General features: G+C 42.3%; 1 protein-coding gene across 1 annotated transcript in view; it reads left to right on the plus strand.

The window, feature by feature from the left end:
* Window positions 1-25,892, plus strand: part of elmo1 (engulfment and cell motility 1 (ced-12 homolog, C. elegans)) — a 172,940-nt gene that overhangs the window by 52,012 nt on the left and 95,036 nt on the right. Inside the window, 7 exon segments of the mRNA XM_080734984.1 lie at window positions 1,957-2,108; window positions 3,456-3,534; window positions 8,488-8,538; window positions 9,788-9,910; window positions 10,372-10,500; window positions 11,645-11,755; window positions 15,977-16,085. Coding sequence (XP_080591110.1) covers window positions 1,957-2,108; window positions 3,456-3,534; window positions 8,488-8,538; window positions 9,788-9,910; window positions 10,372-10,500; window positions 11,645-11,755; window positions 15,977-16,085 — 754 coding nt within the window.

The raw sequence follows: 25,892 nt of genomic DNA on the forward strand, positions 1-25,892 counted from the left end.
AGGCCGTCGCACAAAAGTAGTGAAAACTGCAGATCTACAAGCACACAACGCCTCGCAGTGCGAGGCGTTGTGTGCTTGTAGATCGGTTGTTTTCACTAGTTTAAATCATTTTTAAAATGAAACATGGAACGTTGGAACTGTTTTGGACATACAAGGTTTTCACCCGACAACGACGATATATTTGAATACTTATGTCTTTTAAGTAAATGTGAGTAAATATTTCCCCCTGCTGTATAATAGTGTATGCACAGACATTTTCACACAGAGATCAACTCAGTGAGTATCTTAAAACAGGACAGTTTTTCTAGCTTCGTACTTTTCTCTCTGTCTGTCAGAAGAACAGCCATCATCGTGGAAGGATTGTTATTAGGGGTGTAACGATACATTTCAAAAGCGATTCGATACATATCACGATACATGGTTGACGATACGATACATGGACGATATTGGTTAATTCATGGTGATACGATATGATTGGATTCAATTATTTAAAATCGATATAGTAACTATTTAGCAAAGACATTAAATCTGTGTGAAAGGTGTGGATAGTGCAGGTTTTTAAGGGAAAATGTATTATTATGGATATGAATAAGTAAACACAGACATCTGCCAAAATACATGGACATTGTATATTGCCAAACCTGCAACTTGACATGAACCCAGAGATTACACACATTTATCGATAGACCAGTGTAGCTATATGGAATGGAAAAGTAATTAAACCCCTCCTTTTAATTTTGTCTTCTTAAAAATGCTAAATACAATGCACAGGTAGGTAGTATCGATACAATCGATTCTTTACACTGCCGATTCGATACGATACGATTCGATTTTAGCTGTTTTCATTTCGATATACTTTGATTCTTTAAGTTAAAAACGATATTTTGATACAGTTACTATATCGTTACACCCCTAATTGTTATGCCAGCCAGACACTTTGGAGATGAGGAAAAAGGGGCTGAGGATTGTGCAGCTTTTGCAGGCTTCATTTCACCCTGAATGCCTGAGGATTGCATTAAGGGCTGCATCAGCACAGCCCTTACAGCCTGCCATGCTCTCACACTAAAAGCAAGGCTGCTAAGATTGTTTCGCCAGCCTCCGTTTTCAGAGAGAGAGAGAGAGAGAGAGAGAGAGAGAGAGAGAGAGAGAGAGAAAGCAGAGTAGTTACTTTAGTTACTCTCCACCACTGCTGGTGTAAGATTAACATGCCGCTCTGGAATACTCATTAGAGCGGCTTCTCAAAACAAAGCTTAAGCAGTATAAATAAGGCTTATGGGGATTAGCTAAAAAGAACCCTCCGATGTTTCAAATTGCCTTCCCATCCCTCTCATTACGGGGATGCTGACCTTTTCAAAGGTACTACTCAGGCAGCGGTTCTCAACCTGTGGGCTGGGGGCCCACTGGTGGGCCGTGAGGATATTGCAATTGGCAAAACACTTACGATTTTAATGATAATATAGACATTAAAAGAAACAATAATGTTGAAACAATGTCATGGTATTTTTGCTTTAAAGCCTTTCATTGTCATACAGATAAATAGGAGCGTAAAATAAACATATTTTGAGATGGAGGTCCGCAGCCAAATAAATGTAATTTTAGACGTCCTTGACATGAAAACGTTTGAGAACCACTCATTTTGAAGAAGGATTTAGAAGACATTTATAGAATCGGGTCAATATATTCAAAGACTTTCACACCATTTTTCAAAAAATAGCAGATCTCATAGCGCGGCACTTGGTGCCACGCTATGAGCGAGCTTGTATATCTGCTATTTTTTTCAATAGCTAAACTTAAAAAATAATGGTTAAAGTGATTAAAATCTAACGCAACACTGATGCGTTCCAGTTCTAAATGGGTTAAAGTCTTATGTGTTGTGATGTGTTGTTGGTTTCTCTTCACTGTGTGCTCCTGGTCAGTTGTAGTGATGGTTTCTTTTCACTGTGTGCTCCCGGTCAGATCGCCAGCTTCGTCAACAAGTCGGCCATGGACACGGCCGTGCTCCAGCGCTCGCTGGCCATCCTGGAGTCCATGGTGCTCAACAGCCAGGACCTCTACCAGAAGGTGGCGCAAGAGATCACCATCGGACAGCTCATCCCCCATCTGCAGGGGTGAGATGACTGTTCACCTACAGTACTGTAGGGTTGAAAATATAATACACCCCAAACCCATAGGGTTTGGGGTGTATTATATTTTACAATCAACTAAAACAATTAATGTGATTAACCACTTATCCTTGTATTTAGCTCTGTTTTACAATGTTGCAGGGCAAAAATATCGGAACTAAACGTCAGTCAGAGACAGTCTCCGTTCCACAACAAACTATCTTGTTGCTGAACAGAACAGTCTAAATTCTGTCAAAGTGGTGCGTCTAAGCTGCACCTCACAGTCCCCTCTAGAGGTTGACCTGGTCCTAAGGCAACCATCTACTTTCATTTTGATTAATTCTCCCAGGGGAGGACAACGTCCATATACTGACTTATACTGACTAAAAATCTTGAAATTGGCAAAACTGAGGAAACTACTATTTTCCCAATATGACACAATGATGATATGAACGGGGCTTTTTATCAAGGTCCTTGCATTCTCTTTTTAAGAGCTTTTCTATACTGAAGGTTTGAGATTCACCTTTTCTTAGACACTTAACCCAAAGTGCCTTTGCAGAAAGTGTAGAGTGTGACAGCAGAATCAACTTGAATTCCATTATGGACAATCGATGTGAAGGAATTCAAACGGTGGAAACCACCCACCCACTGTTCTATTCACAGCTGACTTTCTCCCAATAAGAGATGGATGTAAAAAGTGCCACAGTCCAATATCAAGTACAACCGGGAACTTCTGACCCACAGGTTCTCAACGTGCGGTCCATGGATCAACAGTGGTCCTTGAGGGGTCGCCAGCTAAATGATTGATTAGGAGTCAAATGGAGTAACTCGGAGAGTGTACAACATCGAAACAAATTGATCCATACACATCCATTTCGTTCCATTTGTACTCAGTGGTGGAAAAAGTACTCCCATTCTGTACTTAAAACACCAAAAGTAAAAGTACAAAATGTTTGAAAATAGAAGATCTACAATCTCACAACGCGTCGCATCGTGAGCTTGTAGATAGGCTATTTTCAAAAAGCTAAGGTATAAAATAGGGCTAAAGTGATTTATGTATGTTTTATAATATTATAATTTATACCTGCAAAGTAACCAGTAATTAAAGTTTTGAAATAAATCTAGTGGATTAAAAGTACAATATTTGGATCCGAGATGTAGTAGAAGTAAAAGTATTGGAAATTGGAAACACTCAAGTACAAATACTCAAGGACAAATACCTCAAAATTGTACTTAAGTACATTACTTAAGTAAATGTACTTACAGTAGTTACTTTACAACACTGACACTCGTACTCAAGTTAATGTGTGTCCACCGCTGGTTGCTGATGGCCGTGTTTTGTCCACTCCCTAGGACTGACCAGGACATCCAGACCTACACCATCGCAGTCATCAACGCTCTGTTCCTCAAAGCCCCCGAGGAGAAGAGACAGGTAAGGAGGAACGCTGGGGGAACATAAAAAAAAGAAAAAATAGACAGTGGCTGTTTCAATGCTATATGCATATTAAGCCATACTGTATGCTGATGATTTGCATGGTTGACCATTTTTACATATTTACTCAAAGGTTTTTTTTTTTTTTTTTTTTTTTCACATTTAGGTCACACAATTCTATGCAGCATAAATGTTGGGGTGTGTGTGTGCACCTTAAAGGCATTTTCTAGTTTTGCATGTGTTCATTGTCGTTCCCATGTCAATTATTGCAAATCATTGTGTCCTGTTTCTTTGGCCCGTACCACTTTCTTTGGTAGCAAAACAGTTCTAGTACCCAACCAGCCCTCTTCTTTAGCTCTTTCCCTCTCTCTCTCCAATTCTGAGGCTCTACTTTCATCTGTATCTTTCTCATCCTTCTCTACCCTACTTTCTCTCAATCAACTTAAATGTTGTAGTCGTTACAACCCTCTCTGTGTTTGTGTCTTTCTCTCCCTCTCCCCCGTATTGTTGCTCTAGCTTGTGTCATGCTTTGGCCCTCTGAGGTAATCATGCGTTCTCTTGCCTCAGCACCACATGTAGAAAGGGGCTGCTGCAGCAGTGGCATGACTGGTCATAAATAATGGATGGTGATGATGGCACGCAGTACGACCAACCATCACCCCCCAATGCAGCACACACGCATTGGAGCATGCGTTACAGCATCGCTCGCTACACCCATTGCAGTGAAATAAGGGCGGATGCATACTGCACTTTTAGAGCCCAGTTTAAATGGGTTCGGCTCTGTCCAAACTACAATATGACATCATTCAACCAAACCAATTTAAATTGGTAGTGAGAACCTAAGCAGCATGACATCACTGCCGCTAGAGGGCGCTATCTTACTGGGTCACAGTTATTTTACCAATAGAAAATCCCCATAGAGAAATCTGAGATTGTGTCATATAAGAACTGTGTTCCGAACATAAACATATCACCTCACCACCTGTGATTTTACTACTTATATTATGGATATGAAGCATCAGCTGTTGAAAAACGAGTAATTTATCTCAAATAAAAATCCCCAAACGCAGACATTATCAAAATGTAACCCAACAACATACAGACACACAGAGTTGTGTACCTGACAGAATCGCCGGGTGTTGGTGAAGCGCTCCTTTAAAATGAAAGAGGCAGCACTGGGGTGAAGGAGAGTGCGCTATTGATTTTATGATGCAAAAACAATAAATTATTCAGACGTGTCCGACGTGTAAGAATTATTTCTGCGAGGAGAGAGACCGGAGGCGTTGTGCCATGTTATAACTTTTGGACGTTTGGTCTTGCATACACGTCGGTTCAAGGATGGCATGTACGGAATGCCAATGGTCTTATTTGTCGCCTTTTTAGTATTCCTGGCAAATAAGATTATACTCTGAAATTAAATTCCCCATGAGTCGCTAATAAAGACGAGATGAGATAGGACTTCATAATAAAGGCCCTGGGGGGTGGGAGTCAAGACAAAGTCCTCAATCTAACGCTTTTGCAATACTAAACTCCACTGGTCCAAAACTCACTCCGCTGCTCTGGGCCGGATGATGACGATTGTGAGCACTTTGTGAGCACTTTATATAGAGCGATGTGCGATGATAAGTGTGCGGCGTTTCCATGAACTCAGGTGCAGACAACGTTGTGTGGGGTATTGGGTAATATACGTTTTATGGCGGCGTTCCCTGTTCCATTTCTGTACACACAACACTTTTATTAATGGGAAGTTATGGGACGGCACCTGTTCAATCATGTCAGCTGCTTTTATACACACAGGTCCAGTACATCACAGGTGACACAGGTCTTAAAGCTTAATGGAAATATAATGGTTTTCTGTGTGTGTGTGTGTGTGTGTGTGTGTGTGTGTGTGTGTGTGTGTGTGTGTGTGTGTGTGTGTGTGTGTGTGTGTGTGTGTGTGTGTGTGCTTGCATGTGTCTGAAAAAAATATATAATAATACAGGAAACCGTTCCGTACATGGGAAGATGTCTTGGGTTGTTTAATGGAAAAGAACGCTTTCCAATTTACAAGTAACATGCCGTAATGGTGAGAAGCAACCAATCAACCAATACCGATCTGAAACCAGAAAGCATTAAAAAAAAGTTCACCGACTGGAAGTCAAGGGTTGACGTTCGTCTAACTTGACTCGTGCAGCTGCTTCATTATGTAAGATTCATGTATGGTCATTGAATGTTACAGTAGTGCTACTTTCCCTTCACGGGGAGAAGATTCACGTGGGGTTTGATTTAGACGTTCCGGGGGTCGGGGTTTTTTCTTCTTTTTTGTTACACATCATAAGGTTTGAGTTGGGCTTTGTTTGGTTGTGGTTTGTTGTAGTAGGGTGGTACTGGCTCAGGATGTACCTTGGCCCTAGTGACAAAACCTCTCTCTCCTCTTTCTCTCTCTCCTACTCTCTCTCCTCTCCCATTCTTGCTACCTTGGCCACAGGTGACAGAAACTCTCCCTTTTCTCCCTCCAACAACTCTTTGTTTTTTTTCCTCCACAATCACTCACTCACTCACCATTTCTCTTTCTTTTCTTTGTTTCTCTCTCTCTCTCTCATTGCACACGCTATGGTAGTATGATGAGCACATAGAGGACATCCTAAAATGTCCTCTGACAGTAAGTGCAACACCCTTGATCAGCACCCTCCTGTAGTAATACTTATAATGCACTGTAGAACGTCATAATAATCAGCTAGGATATTGTCCGTCCCTGTCGGGGGTAGAAACATCTCCACATTCGAACTTTTTGCGTTTTTGATCATACTAAACCAGGGGTCTTCAACGTTTTCAGTCCAAGGACCCCTTAGTTGAGAGAGCGCTGAAGCAAGGACCCCCACAACAACCTGTTAATAGATTCCATATAGTTTCATCTTTTGACAGCAAAATCATCAGTGTATTTTGGATTCATGTCAATTTGTGTTCTCAGATATTTAACCACTTGAACCGTCAATATTTAATAAACTTGACCTTTCACTGTACTTAGTCTGCTCTTTTCCCCCCTCCAAATTTCTTTGCCAAAAATAGCCGATCTAAAAGCTCACAACGCCTCGCAGCACGAGGCGTTATGAGCTTGTAGATCGGCTATTTTTGGCTAAAGTTCTCAGAATATGGACGCTAGGGTTCAAGAGGTTATTAATATAAAAAAGGAGAAAAATATGTTTCTGTCACTCAAAGATTTGGAGGACCCCCTGTAGTAACTCTGAGGACCCCCTCGGGGTCCCGGACCCCCTGTTGAGGACCCCTGACTTAAACAGTGTCACACAAAAGCATCAATAGTAGCAGATCCCCAAGCTTGTAGATCTGCAACTTTTGCTGTTTTTGTGGAATTTGAATCCTGAAAAGTACGTTTTGGGAGTTTTCCACCCGACAGAGACGATATGAAATCAAACTATTTTTTTTTTTTGTATTTGTGTCGTTATATTTCAGAGAGAGAGGAGGGTGGTTTCTGGCACCCCTGTTTAATGATTCTGTTTGTTTTGTTGTTGGTGGTGGTGTTTTGTTTTTCCATTCCCCATAATGCATTTGTCATGAATTCTCCTCTTACAGAAAACCCTTGAAACAGTGACAGTGACAGAGTTTGCATGGACAGTATGTATTCCTTCAAAATGAAATGATTCCTCAATCAGAGATCTTCCGACTTAATGCACAGGAGGAGTTCTCCCTGTTGTTGTTGTTTCTTTTCTGTCAAATTTGGATAAGATAAGATTTTGTCCACAATTGCATGCTGTATTGTTGTGGTACCATAGGAGAGATAACAGGCAAACGTTGACCACAATAACAATTCTTCTATATTCTCTAATTGAGTATTAAGTCCGTATTTTAACATTTTGGATATAGATATGTTTTTGATTTACCAGACTGTAAACCACAACTTAGAAAATTTTAATCTGTTAAATTCTTAATGTACTCCCCCCTCATTTTTTTGAATTTGATTGTTTTACTTAACTCATAGGAATCATAAAACATAATACATAATAAAACAGTATATCTCCAACAGTTTGTGGAACAACAGTATAGGTCCGTACAAGCAATATTCAGCAGACAAAGGGACAGATAACATTAAAACAGACAACTGAACAAAATGAGGGGGGAGTGCATTAACAATTTAACTAACAAAATGACTAGTTTGTGGTTTACAGTCTGGTAAATCAAAAAATATCTATATTAAAAAGAAAATCAAATATGGGCTTAGATTGTTATTCATCTCAGGTACTCAATTGTGTAGACTTCTTGTAAATTAAGTAATGCATGTTTAACAATAATTGAACTCTCAAGAGTTAAAGATCTATAAGGTCAACTCCAATATTAATGATTATACAGTATGTTACACTCGTATTCTGATTGAGCCGTCATTCTGAATATACAGTAAGGGGAATAGTATGGTCCATGTAAACGCAGTCAGAGTGATTCCCGATATGTTCTGGATCAGGGTCCACTACTTGATAAATCTGGAGTGGGTTCACAGACCACCTATCTGACCACAAGGCTGCCATGTTAACCCATTTGGGCCGGAGGCCCATTCTAAGAACGCCCTCTTAAGGCCTAACCTTTCTTTTTTTCTCAAAAATCAAAAATTTCCAAAAGAAAGAAAAGTTGCTACATCCTGTACATGTACTGTACTACACAAAAATGTGTTCCCGGCCATAATGGTTAGTAGTAATTTTGCAAGTTATCTTGCAAAATCTCAAGTGTTTTTTTTTTGCCAATTATTTGAGGGCGTCCATTTGCAATATCCTCACGGCCTGCCACTGGGACCCTGGACCACAGGTTGAGAATCACTGCCCCATGAGATTTTACTATGATGTATGTATTGGGAAACTATTGTTCTATTATGATGTGTGTATGATAACTATTGTTGTCTCATATCCCCCCCCTCTCTCTCTCTCTCCCTCTCTCTCTCTCTCTCTCCCTCTCTCTCGCTCTCTCCAGGAGATGGCCCACATTCTAGCCCAGAAACAGTTGCGTTCCATCATTCTCCATGTAAGTCTCTCTCTCTCTCCCTTCAGATTCAGATTCAGATTCAGATTTCTTTATTAACCATTGTGTAATACACACAGGAATTTGCTTTGGCATACTACATTTTTGCATTCAAATAAATTTTTTTCACATATAACATAAACAAAAACAAAAACAAACAAACACAAAAACACCGACAGAACGCAACACGTAGTCACCACAGCTGCCATGGACGGCGCTATCTTGGAGAACCTGCGCAACAATTTCGGGCGGTCAAACAAAAAACACAAACAAAAAACAACAAACATACCTCTCTCTCTCACTGGCGTACAGTACGGTATGATGGCAGCATATTAAACTGACATGGGTTTGCCTTATCTTTCTTATCTGCGGTGTGTTTTTCTTTATCTCCTGTACTGTACTATTGTCTGCCATACCTGTTCCTCTCTGTGGCTTTTCTTCTCGCTATCTGTCTAATCTCCACTCATTCTCCTCTCGCTCAAATCCGTCTCTCCGTTCCACCGGCCTCCATTTCTCTACTCTTTTCACTGTGTCTCTGCGATAAAAATCGCAGAGACACAGAACGTGTTGCTCTGCTCCACGTTTTGAGCTTGTGGAACCGCTACTTTTGATGCTTTTGTGTGACGCTGTAGTATAATAAAGTGGGCCGTTAATGTACCAAACACATAAAAGGTTATGGAATATGGTTTCTGCCCGACAGCTAAGATATATTATGTAGATTATGTATATTATCCTTGCTCTTCCTGCTCCTCTTCTTTTCTCCTCGTGAAAACAACAAAAACCATGGAGCGACAACCTCCACCCCTGATTTCTCACATGGCCCTCTTCTAGCGCCACCATCAGGCCGATTTTTGCAAAACACATTTTTGGACACTGCTCCCACAGATTTTGCCCTAAAATCACGCAAAGCGGTACACAGTATCTCTAAAGTCATGTCATCAACATGGATCTGTCCCATTTCCCATATTCCCTCCTGATTGGCTACGATTGCCTTCTAAAGTTTGTGTATGCGACCTGACGGTTGCTTATCTCCCGATTAGGGAGTCTTACTGGTGTATTTTAAAGCTGTGAGGTGACAATAAAGTTGATTCCGATCCTGAACTCTCTCCTCTCCTCTTCTCTTTCTGACTCTCCCTCTGTCTAATCTCCCCCACCCCTCTCTCCCTCTCTCTCTCTCTCCTCTCTCTCTCTCTCTCTCTCTCTCTCTCTCTCTCTCTCTCTCTCTCTCTCCCCCCCTCCTCCTCTCTAACAGAATGTGATCAGGAGCAACCAGCCCATCAATGATGAGATGGCCCACCAGCTGTACGTGCTGCAGGTCCTCACCTTCAACCTGCTGGAGGACCGCATGATGACCAAGATGGACCCCCAGGACCAGGTCAGATGATTACAACTAGAAAGATACAAGTGGAAATTGAAGTGCCGTGACGCGAGTCACACTTGCAAATTAATTTCGCCTTACCATTTGAATTTTCCCCATTCAAGTCAATGGGGACATTTAATCCACCAATAAATTAATCTTATTTGTCTTATTATTAGTTTGGTTGCCCACGCTAAGAAGGATAGGATGTTATACAGCTTGGTTACAAATGTAAACCGCTTGGGTTTATATTTGGACTGCAGATTGCAGGAATTGCCACTAAGCCAAGAGCTATAAGGCATTGGCCAAATTCTGTTCAGTGTCTGTGATAATTGGCAGTCGCCATATGGAGGAGGCGACGCTTCCTGTACCCATGATCGTTTTTCCCAAGTGTGTGCATCTACTATTGTTTGTGTTTGCGAATTGACATTGACTTGTGTGTGAACGCAAATGAAGATGTTAAATTTGTGTGTGCGCAGGCTCAGAGGGACATCATTTTTGAGCTGAGGAGGATCGCCTTCGACGTGGAGTGTGATCCCAACAACAGTGGCAGCATGGAGAAACGCAAGTCCATGTACACCCGCGACTACAAGAAACTGGGCTTCATCGTAAGTGTTTGTGTGTGTGTGTGCGTGCGTGCGTTCGTGTGTGTGTGTGTGTGTGCATGCGTGCGTGCGTGGTATAAAGTGGTGGGGAGAGTTCATACTGAAGCAGGCACGCAGTGCTTCTCACAGAAACCAAATTGGGTGGAGAGGTCATATATGGAGAAATCTAACACAAAACACATTTCTCTTTTCGCCAAAGTTTTTTTCTACACTTGTTGCATCTCCAGGATTTTTCTATCAAGCTGATATCACCTCAGATGACACCAATTTGATTGGTCCGTGGTTCAGAACCTTTCGCCCTAAATACAGAGGCCTGATGGGTTATGATGTGGCTAAACTAAACCTAACATTCAGCGCTCAAAACGCAGAACCGCATCGAGGATAAACACTGTTTTTGTCCGAAAAGGTCTTTTGGGTTTTGGCAGGGTGAACCAGAAACGTGACTTTTCTTTTGAAGTACGCTGCGCGCAGCGGGGGTGGTCTCTCGCCACAGTGTGCCAGGCACCGATAAGACCCCTGTCTGAGAGCTGATTCTGTGCCCACCACCACAGAGACCCCCCAACTCCCCCATCCGCCACCCCCAACTCCCCCATCCGCCACCCCCAAAGCCCTAAACCGCCTTTCACGCCAGACTAACTAACTACACCATATAGTGCTTCTCAAACAATTTTTGTGTCAAGGACCCACAAACGTATAGTGTATTTCCAAACCTTTTAGATATAAAATTTGAATAGCCAACATATAAATGCATAAAGGGGGTGAAATGATTGTGATACATTAACTACTTTAGCTGGGAACCCCCCCAAAGGACCCCTGGGGGCCCCCCGAATCCCAATTTGAGAACTAATGGCCCTATCATAGTACAGCCTGGGGTGATGAGCTATCACCGCGGTGTAGTCTTTTAAAGTCATAAAACAACAACATTGCGTCATTCGCCACGGTGAAGGGCTATCTATCACTGCGAATCTCGACACATCTCTGTTTTTACGACATCTCCCCAACACCCCGTTCACTGATTGGTCGATCTTGAGCCCGGGACCCAAACTAGTGAAAACAGCAGATCTACGAGTTCAGATTTTTGGTGTTTATTAATGAAATTATTATTATTAGAAAAATCTCTAAATGTGTTTTCATTTCATGTTTGCAGAACCATGTGAACCCAGCGTTAGACTTCACTCAGATCCCTCCAGGAATGCTGGCTCTGGACAACATGCATTACTTTGCCCTGCAGCAGCAGCACCAGGACTCCTACATCAGGGTGAGCACGCACACGCACACACACACACGCGCACACACACACACACACACGCACACACACACACACACACGCACACGCACGCACGCACACACGCACGCACGCACGCACGCACGCACGCACACACACACACAAACACACACACACTTTTCACTTTTTACAAAGAAGAAAATAATACTAAAAAATAAGAGCAGGGGTCAGGCCATGCTGGCTCGTGGTCCAAAATCTTATAAAAAATTGATTTTTGCATTTTACAAAATGAGTAGACAAACAATGATCCTAAATGACCATTACAGGTCTATAGCTCTGAGAGTGTACACATGGAACGGATCCATTTGGTTCCATTTGTACACAGTGTTATGGGGGTCCTTGAAAATATATATTTTTAAGAACCACTACCAGTGGACTCCCTAATGTACTGTATCATAGTAAATCAGTGTCATATTCTGATGAAAACCCGGAGACTGACGTTCAATAACTGAGTCTTATGATCAAACAAGAACATTATAACGTTGTGTGAAAACAAAATCTAAAATGTGCCTCGGACCAGGCCTAGTCTTGCCACGGACACATTTGTCTGTTTATGGACACTAGCCCTTACCCGTTCAAAGATATGAGCTCCGAAATGATGTGCAGTGTGTGGGTTATGGGATGTGCACTGTGCACACAGTATATGAGGGATGGAAAGTAACTTTAACTGATGCTTGCATGATAATATGTAGGAGCATCAATGTAAGAAATACCCGTTTCGTTTAATGGCTACAGAGATACTGTGTACCGATCTGCATGATTTTTGGACAACATCTGTAACAGGGCCAGAACCCCCCCCCCCCCCCCGCCCGCCCGCCTGCCCGCCCGCCTGCCCGCCTGCACACACACACATTCCCCCCCCCCCCCCCCCCCGTGTGTGTGTGTGGGTTTGTGTGTGATTGTGCCTGGCCTGAACAACAGCGCCCCTCCCTTAACATGTGTGGTCACAAAAGGTACTGTAGGCTAAATAGATATAGATACACCATAAAAATGCGAATATACAGCATACGATTTGTGAAAGTGACAAACGGGCTTCACAGTTATGTCAGGTGTGTTCATATGCTGATGGTGATGCGATTTCAGGTCAATTGCTCCAGCCACCGAGGAGAAACGCTGTTTCATACAGACATACAGACACTCACTCACTCACTCACTCAGACAGACATTCGCAAAATTATAGTATAGATATTGATGACCCCTGAAAAAGAGACATTGCGTAAGCACATATACGGGAAAAAAAAGCTTTTAAAAGAAGATTCAGCCTTACTGTACTTTCTTTTTTTTTACCTCTAGGACAATTTAGACAGTTGCAATGTATCACCATGCTTCTTAATGTGAAGTGATGTAGCAGGTATCACACAAAGAGAAGAGGGAGATGATGGATACCGCTTACATATACTAATGCAATAGTTGTGTATCTGTAATATAATAATGCACGGTGAGTGAGTAATCCATTCTGGTGGAGCTCGTCCCTGGCAGCCATATTTACATTCATGCTGTACAATAGGAAATGGGCGCATCCATCATTCTGTGACTTGCTTCCGCCGGTATATTCAGAGGCAGTGCGTGCGCTCACCAACAATACATCATCCAATGCCTTGGCAGAGTCCTCTCCAGTCCACAGGGACTGGAGGGATATTCAGGGTGTGTGTGTGTGTGTGTGTTACACACCAAGGTTATAAGAAAATGTACTGGAAAAAAGGTGCTAAAGGACGACTTCGGCCATTTTTAACCTATCTTCATATAATTGGTCCTCACTAATATAATATGCCACCGTTTTCTTTGTGTACTTGGTCTGTGTCTTGGAGGAGGGCTGTGTGTGGACATGTCAGAAACTTGTCTACGAGTGACTTTTTTTAATTAACACTTTGATTAATACTTTATTAGAGTTGCAGAAAACTGTTTATATAAATGTAAACAGCACGAGGTAGAGTCAGACATTTAGGCTAAAAGGATACCACGAAAAAAGTCCAGGGGAATTGTAATCCATTTCATTAACATGTGGACTCCTGACACATGATTTTTCAGGCTTGTGTTGAAAAAAGCCTGTGATACATATTTATTTTAATGGATGGTTTCAGAGCATTCCACATTTTGGTGACAGCGTAGCTTTCTTGTTCTATAGATGGGTTGTACCAGATCATGGTGGCTCCCTCTTGTGTTGTGGCTGAGGGAGTCACTCGCTTTGGAGAAGTAGTTAGTCAGGTATGAGGGTATTGAGGGCACTGTCTCTTTGACTATCTTAAATACCAATCCCATCACATCACTGTGTAAGGGCCGTGACGCACTGACGCAAGCATCTTTGACACACATCGAGAAACAAACAGAGATTACCTTTCTGCGCTGCTCCGACTCGTTCGGGATGGTCTGTGCCACGCGTCGGCGTTCCTAAATAGAACGGGGATCTGAGAGACAACGTCAGCCGCAGCCGCTGTAAACAACGATAAGGCACGCATGCAGCACAAGAGTGCATCAATAACACTTCTGTCGGACAGAAATACCTCTGTCCCACCATATGGGTTTTCTTATTGACGCCCTACTTGCATACTGTGTCACACAAAAGCATCAAAAGTAGCAGATCCACATGCTCAAAACGTGGCTTGTTTATTGTTTATTTGGATCCCCATTAGCTACTCTTCCTGTGGTCCACAGAGATAAACATACATTACAAAACATTAATACATTTCACAGTAAAATATAAGAAACAGTTAAAAATTGTCAAAATACAACCAAAATATAAAACAAATAAATAATTATGGTGAGTATTGTAGAAGTACTTCTTAATGATATCTCAACAACCCAAACTAATTCAAACAAATGCAAATAAAAATACATTTCATTCATTCTATGTAGAAACATTAAACATGGTGCATTGTCGTGTTAGCCGTGATCAAAGGCAAATTCCATTCGATATTTCTTTAATTTCTTTTTAAAACCAGATTTTGTTTTTGCCTGTATGATTTGTGATGGGAGAGTATGCATCTCGTTCATAGCTCTATACATTACTGTGTGTTGCATGGAATTAGAATTTGAGATAGGAAGCGTGAAAAGACCTTGTGATGCATGTCTGGTGTTATAGCTGTGTAAATCAGATACTTTTGATGCTTTTGAATTTGACTATTGAGAAGTACCAGTTTTGGACATATGAGGTTTCCACCCGACAGAGACGATAAGGCTGGCTGACCCCATTTAGAATCTGGCCAGAGTCACTTCACTGCCTCTGGCACTACACCTCTTCTCTATCCCACCTTTTCCTATATGTGCCTGTCCACTGTATATCAGAATAAAATAAATCTTAAAAAACAAAACGAGACAGGGTCAATGGCTGTATGGCTTCCCTGTGCAATTCCTAGCTATGGATAGCAAGTTAATAATAACATATAAAATATATTATTATGAAAAATGAATATTTTCATAAAAGGTATTCTTAATGAAAACCTTGAAAGAAATTCGTTTTCATTGTGATAAGGATAATTTAAAGCATTCTCTGTTAGTTCCACTGAATCTGATACAAGCCAGAACACAACTGATCGATCATTAAAATAAACACTAGTCCTTGCCCGTTCGAACATATTTGCTCGGAATTAAGTGCAGTTTGGTTTATGGGGTGTGAACAGTATATGAGGGATTGAATGTAGGAGTCTCAGAAGTAATGTTGGAGAACCCAGACGTATCAGTGATGTCAGTCATCTCCAAATTTGAGCACCGTTTCAGCATGCGGCTGTTACCATGGTGGTGGTATCATCTATGTCAGTCATCTCCAAATCTGGGCACGGTTTCAGCATACGGCTGTTAAAATGTCGGAAACACATGCACAGTACAGTAACAGTTCTCCTAATCTCCAAATGTGGGCACTGATTAGTATCAGTGATGTCAGCATGCGTGTATATCAGACAGACATGGGACAGACAGACATTCAGTCGTTTATTAATAGTTCAGAAAAAGTGCTCTGATGGGTGGGCCGACGCGAACACTTTCAAAGCTGTTCAAGGGGCCCTTTGCCTTGAAAAGGTTGAGAGAGCCTAATGTCAATCTAGACGACCGACATGAATTTGTGTGTGTGTGTGTGTGTGTGTGTGTGTGTGTGTGTGTGTGTGTGTGTGTGTGTGTGTGTGTGTGTGTGTGTGTGTGTGTGTGTGTGTGTGTGTGTGTGTGTGTGTGTGTGTGTGTGTGTGTGTGTGTGTGTGTGTGCAGATCGTGCTGGAGAACAGCAGCAGGGAGGACAAGCACGAGTGTCCGTTCGGCCGCAGCAGCATCGAGCTGACCAAGATGCTGTGTGAGATCCTTAAAGTGGGAGAGCTACGTGAGTCTCACACACACACACACACGCACACGCACACACACACACACACACACACACACACACGCACACGCACACGCACACGCACACGCACACGCACACGCACACGCACACACACGCACACAGTCACAGCAGCATCAAGCTGACCAAGACGCTGTGTGGGTGTAAGGTCCTCAAAGTGGGCGAGCTGAATAAGTCCCTGCCCAGACAACCGCACAGTTTAACAAGGTACAGGGACACAAGGTGCAGTAAAGGTTGCATTCACAAACTCATGGATATGACCTCATGATACAACAGGCATGTCACTCAGCACTCCATGGCATACTTAATGAGCAGGTGGGAGTGGCCACATAAAAACATAATTTTAATACTTTTTGTAGACTTCTAACCCGGCCCAATGGGGAATGGGGGATGATCCGGTACGAACCAATCCCCAAAGAGACTTTCCTATACTTTGGCCTCACCCACATCTCCATAAACGGCTGCACTGAGAGGCCTTTCTGACTGAATAATGGAGTGAAACCAAATGAACATTCAGGCTGAGCGTCAGGCTGGGGTTCCACTGAGTATTGTTCTGTTTGCCCCCCCCTCCTCCACACTCTCACACACACATACTAAGACCCAGGAGGCTGTACTTGTTGTGTAATCATGTTATTCACTCCACTCTATTGGTTCTGACAGACAATGCTTCTCTTCTCTTCTCTTCTCTTCTCTTCTCTTCTCTTCTCTTCTCTTCTCTTCTCTTCTCTTCTCTTCTTCCAAACTTCTTTGTCAAAAATAGCCAATCTACAAGCTTGTAGGTCTACTATTTTCGGCTAAAGTTCCCCTCAGAATAGGGATGCTAGGGTTCAAGTGGTTCATGTAAAAAAAAGAAAATATATATATATATATATATATATATATATATATATATATATATATATATATCCTCATCACACAAAGATTTGGCAGCCCCCCCCCCCTTGTAGTAACTCAGAGGACCCCCTGTTGAAGCCCTCTCTCAGACTCTTCCAGTCAGGCGTCAGTGTCCTCAGCTTTCACAATCATTACATTTTATTTGATCATTAATTGTCATACAAATGACTCATAGATTTTAACCACTTAAACCATTAGTTTGTGCTTTAGCTATTGAAAAATAGCAGATATACAAGCTCACTGCACGACACTCGGTGCCACGCTGCAAGCTTGTAGATCTGCTATTTTTGAAAAATCTTGAAAATCTGGGCAAATCTTTGAATGTACATTAAAACGTTTGGTGGTGCTCACCACTGATCATAGAATCATACGTTTTTCAGAAAGCTTGTAGAATTGGGTCCTCAGGTCTGTTTTTGGCATTGACATTTATGTGAAAAAGGGAGGAGTAGACGTTGTGCATTTTAGCTGTTGTTGTTGTTTTCTGCCTGAAAGAAAGCCACTGCGTGCTGTTACATAAGTGTTACCACCCAATGTCACCATGACTCTATGAGTCACAGTGGGGGTGGGGGGCCGTGGGGGGGACGACAGGGGAACAGGACAGGTAGGCCATGTGGGTCCTGACCCCCCCCTCGACCCCCCCCCCCCCCCGCAGGGCCCTGCTGACTCTGCAGTGGCACCTGATGATGCGTGAATGGGAGCAAGGACACAGAGGGCCCGCTCTTTAGCCAGGAATAACTCTTTCTCACACGCACACGCACACACACACACACACACACACACACACACACACACACACACACACACACACACACACACACACACACACACAAGTTTTGTATTACATCAACATTTTAGGATGGCATCGAAAAGAACTGTAAAATGGCCGAGCCCGAGTGTGTGTGTGTGCTTTTGTAGCACATGTCCGGAGGCGTGGCGTTATCCAGCAGCCGTGCGTCATACAGTTTGATATGTTTTGAATGCGTTGCTCCTCCATGCAGCATGTGGCCTTTTCACCTGTCCTGCTTCTCCTGAATACAAATGACTCCGCGTCGCCCCCTGCCTTACAGAAGCAGCGTTGACCTCCAGCATATCAACAATGCTAATTAGCCCAACGTGCGGCAGACAGACGATATCTCTCCAATCTATGTTTAATCTGTCTACATCTTTATTGTAATTGAATTCAATGGCAGGCTTTCATTAGTAATGCCACTCTGTTTGTTGCTAAGTGATCCCCGTTGTTAAATGGACCGTAGCAAAGTCAAAACAGGTCGTTGCCCGTTTCACGGCCCGGGCCATCAGCGATCACAGAACATTATCATAGAACCGTTTTACATTTAATGTCTTTGTTTTTTTTTGTTTATATTTGCCAGCCAACCACGGCTGGTGTTGCAGCATATGGCTGGTGTTGTTTGCCACCTTGTTCATGTCTGCGGGAAACCTTTAAATCTTTTGTTTTATTTTAAATTTGAGTTTAGTTTAGAATAATTTTAAAAGTGTGTTTGTTTAGTTTAAATGGTACATTTTTAGTTGAAATGGTAAATGGTGCATTTATATAGCGCCTATATCCAAGGCGCTTTACAATGATTGTACATCACATCCACCCATTCACACACCGATGGCGGAGGAAACCATTAAGGCACCAACCTGCTCATCAGGAGCAATTAGGGATTCATCGTCTTCTTGCTCAAGGACACTTCAACACTAACTCTGTAGCCCAGGATCGAACTGGGAAACCTCCAGTTCTCAAGCGGATGCTGTACGTCCTGAGCCACTGCCACCCAGTTTGGTTTAGTTTAGTTTTGTTGATGTTGAAAAGGCCAAAGTGTTGAGCTTGTAGATGGGCAGGCTATTTTCGGTGCACTGTAGACGAGTATAAATAAATCAGACATAATGGTGACCTTGACTCCTGCTCTCCTCTGCCCTTCTGTTCTCAGTCAGTGTTTGCGAGAGAAACAAGCAAACAGGTCTATAAAAGCAAGGCCAAAATAAGCAACTAGGGCAGGACAGTCAAACTTTATTATGTTATTTTAGAGCAGTGGTTCTCTAACATTTTTATGCCCAGCTAGGACCCCCCCAAATTTGCCCAAAAAATATCTACCAGTAAGACTCCCTAATCGGGAGATAAGCAACCGTCAGGTCGCATACACAAACTTTAGAAGGCAATGGTAGCCAATCAGGAGGGAATATGGGAAATGGGACAGATCCATGTTGATGACATGACTTTATAGATACTGTGTACTGCTTTGCGTGATTTTTAGCTGTTACCTCCCCAGACTACATCAGACATCACAAGTTTCCCGGAAGTTGCGGGAGTCTCCCGGAAATTAGTGTCTGCTCCCAGACATCCACGAGTGCCAGTAAAGCTCCCGGAAATGCTGACTGCTCCCATGCGAGAGAAATTGAATAGGGGGATCCGTCTAAAGGCACTCATGAGCCACAGTCACAGACCGGATCTGCAACCCACGATGCAATATCTTTGTTTCATTCGTTGTTGAACTGTCAGTCTGGCAAATGAATGATTGCCATTCGCTGTGGGCGATGTGGACGTCTAAAAGTGACCAACCACTGGTCTCAGATGCAGAGGTTGAGAGGGGAACACAAGTCTGTGCTTCAAATGCGAAGCGAAAGGGTGCACACTAGGGCATTAACGACTTGTGATTTTTGCAAGTCGACTCGACTCAGTAAAAAGTTGAGTTGAAGTCGACTTTATCGTTTGATGACGTCATCAAATCACACACAACCCCCCAATTATTTTGGGGGGTCCCCAGATGATTAAATGACAAATTAAACCAATGGCCAAATTGTCAAATATACTGTATAGAGGCAGAATTTTTGAAAATAGCCGATCTACATGCTCACAACGCCTTTTCAACTTCGACTTTTGACTTTCTCTGGTGGGAGTCGACTTGTGTAATGAAGTCGACTGAGTCGACTAGTCGACTTTTTCGTTAATGCCCTAGTGCACACGTGCACCCAGCCGGACCTCCCGGAAATCAAAATCTCTAGGTTGGGATGACTGCTACATTAATATTCATGATTAAATGATTAAAATGGGTCTGAAAGGGAGAGATATGCCTCAGCAGCAACCCTTCGATATATGCTGCTCTACATTTTCATTTACATAGTAATAATAAACTGTATTTGGTATTTTATGTAGCACTTTTCAGAACAAATACTTACTGACTTTGCCTCATATTCACTGAGAAGACATTTCACAAGTGCAAACCTGACAAGATTACATATCATCTATAGAAGCTTATCTGACAATACAGGTTTTTACCAGTAATACCTACCTGCCTGCCATACACTAGACGACTTTGAAAGTATGTTTTATTAAAAGTCTAGCTGTAAAAAACCTTCACACGTCTACCGTAATACTTGAAGACTTTGAAGAGACTTTGAAAAGACTCAAATCTGACACCAATCTCACTTCTACTATGATACTTTGAAAGGGACTTTGAAAAATATATAGTCAGACACCTCTTTCACATCTGCTGTACCTTATCGTCTCTGTCGAGTGGAAACTTCATACGTCCCAAACTTTTTAGGATTCAAGTTCAAAAGTAGCAGATCTACAAGCTCGAAATGTTGCTTGGCGCTGCGTTTTGGGCTTACGGATCTGCTACTTTTGATGCTTTTGTGTGACCTGTAATATGATCAAGTAGGGCGTTAATTAAAAAAAAAATAGAATATAGAGATAAGAGGTTTCTGCCAGACAACAATGTTATACGAGAAGACTTTGAAAAGGCTAAAGTTTTACAGTCTCTGACATCCAGCAGAAGACTTTGACTTTTGACTCTGACGACAGTGTGTCATAAGTGAGAGTTTTTAGTCACAAAAAAATAAATGTAGCCTAATAATGTATCTATCCACAGCTGTCACATTAATTGGCATAACGACTACCAGTAAATTGAGGAGAAAAAGCAACAAAAAAAAATTGTACTAATTTATAATGGCAATGTGCGCAGTGAACCTAAAATGTTAAGTCTAATTTCCATAACCACTACATCTCGTTGGCTATAGAAGGGGGCACTCACTCACTTATTCATTTCCCATCGAGCCGTTGCATCCATCATGCGTTCTGTTAATGTCACCTATTAGCTATTTAGCAGAGAGTCCTTCATATGTTCGGCTGCCTGCTCCAATCTGTGCTCTGGGTTTGTGTTCCGCCGCAGTGTGCATTTGGCACTAATGTACTTTGTGGCCAATCGTGCGAGAAGCGTTAAGTTGTTCAGCGTCGAGCTGTCTCTGCGGCACATGCCATGCAAGTGCTCATTCCCCCACTCTGTAGGCAGCGGTGTAAAGTAACCAAGTACATTTACTCTTAGATTATTTCCAGTTTTCAGTACTTTTTATTTCTACTCCACTACATTTCGTAGACAATTATTGTACTTTTACGCCACTACAATGGTACTAGTTCCTATTTAGATTTGTATTACTAAACATACATTAACCACTTAACCTCATACAGTATATTTAGCCGATCTACAAGCTCACAATGTAGATCAGAACTTTTAACTTGTGAAAAGGGACATTCTGCACAATACCAATACTTTTTGAAAATGTGACTTTAACTTATAACCGAGTATTCCTACATTGCAGTATTGATACTTTTACTTAAGTGAAACATATGAGTACTTCTTCCATCACTGTCTGTAAGCGGCATGTGGCAGTATATGTTTGGCCTTTAGGATTTCCTTATGTATTTCAACAATTGTCTGCCTATTTAGGACATGGCCTGAAAAAGGGACGCTACTAGGGTTCACATGGTTTATGCAGAGGCTCTCAACCAGAGCGATTCACAATAAACAAGGTAATTAATCATAATAAACAGAAAGTAGAGAGAACAGTCTAAGTGCCTCAAAACAACTAGCATACCAGGTAAACAACGAACCTATAGCATCTGTCTAAACTATGCTGCCTGAATAACATTATGTTTATTAAAACTATAAGATACCAGGTAAACAATGAACCTATGGCATAACTTAAGATAACATTTAGGTTGAACAAGTTGTCCCAGATCCTAATGTGCATGTTAGTCTCTGTCACAACTTATGGGCTCTATTCTCCTCCATGCCTTACCCCTTATCTCTAAACATACATTATTTGCAATTTTTTTTTTTTACTATTTTGAAAAACTATTTTGAATATTTCAGATAGCTCATCTAAAAGCTCGCAACGTGTCAATGTAGATCGGCTATTTGAAGTATTTTGAAATGCTTTTCAAAATAGTTAAAAAAGGCAAAGAAGTTTAGGGATAAGCGGTAAGGCATGGATTAAAATATAGCTGTTTGTATTTTGTCTCTGTTGGGTGGAAACCTCTGTTACTTTTTCAGGATTAAAATTCAAAAAACAGCAAAAGTAGCGGATCCATCACGCACACACGCATGCACGCACGCACGAGTGCACACACACACACACACACACACACACACACACACACACACACACACACACACACACACACACACACACACACCGCACGCACACCGCACGCACACAGTATTATGGTCCCCTGGGTGGGAGCCCCAGTGCTGTAGATAGGTCATTAACTCATTAACTGCCAAAAACGTGAATCCCTTAAAAAAATTTTTTTTGGACCCCAAAAACGTTAGTAGGCATGATAGCGATCGCGAAATTGCTTGTTTAACCCCCATACAACCCCCATACAACTCAGGTAGCAGACCTCCAAGCTCACAACAGTGTAAAACATAATGGCTGCTATCTCATGAATGCCTGAACGGATTTCCATTCGGATTTTTTTGTTTGAAAGCTGTGAGCAATGTGGACACACGTGGTGCATTATCTAGGCATGGGTGTGCATGATCCGTGCACTATGAATTACATGGAAGTCTATGGAGACGAATGGCAGTTAAAGAGTACGAAGGTATTGTTAAATGGCAGCATATGAGTTAAGCACATCTCCCCATGTGGAGCAAGACTTCATGCACACTCCATTAGCGCTCCATTTATCAACACACAACGGGCTGCACGTGCACACACACACACACACACACACACACACACACACACACAGATGCTATTGTGAGTAATCTGTATTTGCACTTTACTTAGGTATTTACTATTTCCAATACTTTTACTTCTACTCCACTACATCTCGGATCCAAATATTTTACTTTTACTCGCTTGGGGGTCCCTATCCACAGGTTGAGAACCACTGAGCTAAATGACATAGTACGTCCGCGGCACAGAGCTATAAAGTTGTGTTGGGCTCTTTGCTCTCCACTAAGCCCTACATCGATTAGTAGCTAAAGACAGTTGGAAATAGAGTGGTGATTCATGGAGTAGGAAAAGAAGAAGGGACGGCCGCACACGATAAAAGAAGCTCCCAGAGATGCACTTTTATTGAGGACAACATTTCAACCCAAACAGGTCTGTGGCACAGACCTCAGGATGAAAGTTTATCCTCTGAGATTGTTTAGCTACCGTGTGCGGACATCCCTTCTGCTTTTCTGCGTAGTTGTTGTTGTGCACCACTTGTTATAGCCTAACAGCAGGGGTCTCCAACAGGGGGTCCGCGAGGATACTGCAGGGGGTCCCCAAAATTGTCTTTAAATGTCTTTAAAAATGTCTTTAAATATATATTAAAAAAACATGATTCTGACTCTTTTGAATAGCTTGTATACATACATGATTAGTGTGCAATTGACACAGATTGTTAGTTATAGTTTGATAGTATTGACATTGGTTCTCAGTTAATAAGGTATGTTTACTAATGGCAGTGGTGGTATGATGACATGGTATGTTTATACACATGAAACACAATTTTATACATGAATACACAATATATGTTGTAGCCCCACTCCCACCCTACGAGGCAGGGGGTCCCTGCTCCATCTCCCCATCAGTTTGGGGGTCCCTGGCCTGAAAACGTTGAAGACCACTGGCCTACAGTATAGGCCAGACTGTTGCCTCCCGCAATGTTCAAATGCTTCTGGTCATACAGTCTGGGACGTGCAAGCTCTGATCATTAGTAAAATATGAAGCGGATGTGAAGCCTCCTCCCCACTTCTGTTTCGTCTTTACAGTCGCGGGATGCCAGAGCAGAACATCTGCCACAATTCTTTTCTGATAGGCCTGTCACAACGTCACCATGAAGCCTATTTTTGCTAAACTAACTTTGGACATTATCCTACAGATATTTGACCAAAGATCACGCACATCGGTACACATTATCTCTATAGTCATGTGATCAACATGGATCTGTCCGATTTTCCATATTCCCTCCTGATTGGATAAGATTAGTTTCCAGGAGTGGCTTGTTTTGAATAAGATGCCTCAAAACCTAAACGCAGCGTCCGATTTCCATGAAAGCTTGCACGCACATTCCCACTATAGGCAGAGGAACACATGCCACCCTTTTCACATTGTCCTATTATAGCACCATCAGGAGGCCGATCTTTGCAAAACAGTTTTTTTTATATTACTCTTAAAGATGCAGTGCCATGATATTGTTCCCCCCCAAAACATGAGGATTACTGTAGGTATTATGATTATACTAGGAGGAAGATCTTTTCCAAAAAAAGTGTACAGAAAGTGTTAAAATTAGGTTTTTATGTGGCCACACCCACCAGTTTATTTAGGTATGCCTGATTGTCATGGTGGCTGGTGGCCCAGCTGAGGTTAGCCACACCCACAGTGTTGGGTGAATGGTAAAAGGGGAGGGGTTGATTTCATGATGTCATTTAATCTGTGTTTTTCGACTGGGCCTTTTGAGGCAGTCTTTCAGCTTTCAGGAAGTAACCAAAAATACACAGGGAAGACAAATCTTCACATTATAACCACACCTGGGGGTCTATTAGAGTAATGTCGCCTCCATAGACACATACAAAACAGAAAAAGTACAAAACTATGGCACCACCTCTTTAAAGATTTTGTCCAAACATCGCATTAATCGGTACACATTATCTCTGTAGTCATATGATCAAGATGGATCCGTCCGATTTTCCATATTCCTTCCTGATTGGAACATTTCGAACATTACTGGCCCACAATAACCTACCTGACTTGGCGGAGACCTGTGTTCTGAGGAGCACTTTTTTTCCTTCTATTTCCACTTGAATCCACTTTCCCTTCTGACTCTGCCTTCCTTCTCCTGGGCTTCAATTACCGGCACCGCTGGTTTCTCTCCTCTGCTGGAAGTGGAGATATTCTCCACACAGATTAAAGGTAGGAGAGGGATGAGAGGGAGGGGAGGGGAGACTTGTTTAGTTTCTGCTGTCAGAGCTGCCAGACTCCATAATTCACACGACCATGTCCATCTCCCTAGCTGTGTCATTGTTTCTCTTTTGTTTACTCTCCTTCTGTCTGTCAGTCTGTCGCTCTGTCTGCCTCCCTCCCATTAACACAACGGCCGCCAAGGTTTCTAACATTTCTAGCTGTTGCTGCTGCCGTCGTTCACTTACACTTTAATTTTGAAGAGCCTCGGAAGCCGTGAAAACAGGCAGATCTCTGCTTCCCTGGCGTTCTTTGCACCTTATTCATAGATAAAGCTGTTTTTATGTTTCAGCCTAGAATGGAAGTGTATGTAGCCTAGATCCTCCATTTTGTTTCTCTGCGAGCCACTGTATGACGTATGGACCAGGGTCTTTCACAGGGTACACAGAACGGATGCAGCTGCATGTAACCAAGTTATCCCTTTGTCTCGTCTCTCAACGAGATGACTCATTTTTGGCACAGCGACCTCCAGTGGCCGTATCTCGTTACTGAACGAATTTGGCTCCCAAGTTGTTAAGCACTTGAGCCCTAGCATCCCCTATTCTGGGGGGAACATTCGCCGAATGTCAACTTGTATATACTAGTAAGACGCCTCAGGGCGACATGCGACCTCGCCCTAAAGGGCGAGGTTGCGCCAATTCTTGGTGGCGGGATGTA

This window comes from Nannobrachium achirus (assembly GCF_963921795.1).
Source record: "Nannobrachium achirus genome assembly, chromosome: 10".
Taxonomy (NCBI): domain Eukaryota; kingdom Metazoa; phylum Chordata; class Actinopteri; order Myctophiformes; family Myctophidae; genus Nannobrachium; species Nannobrachium achirus.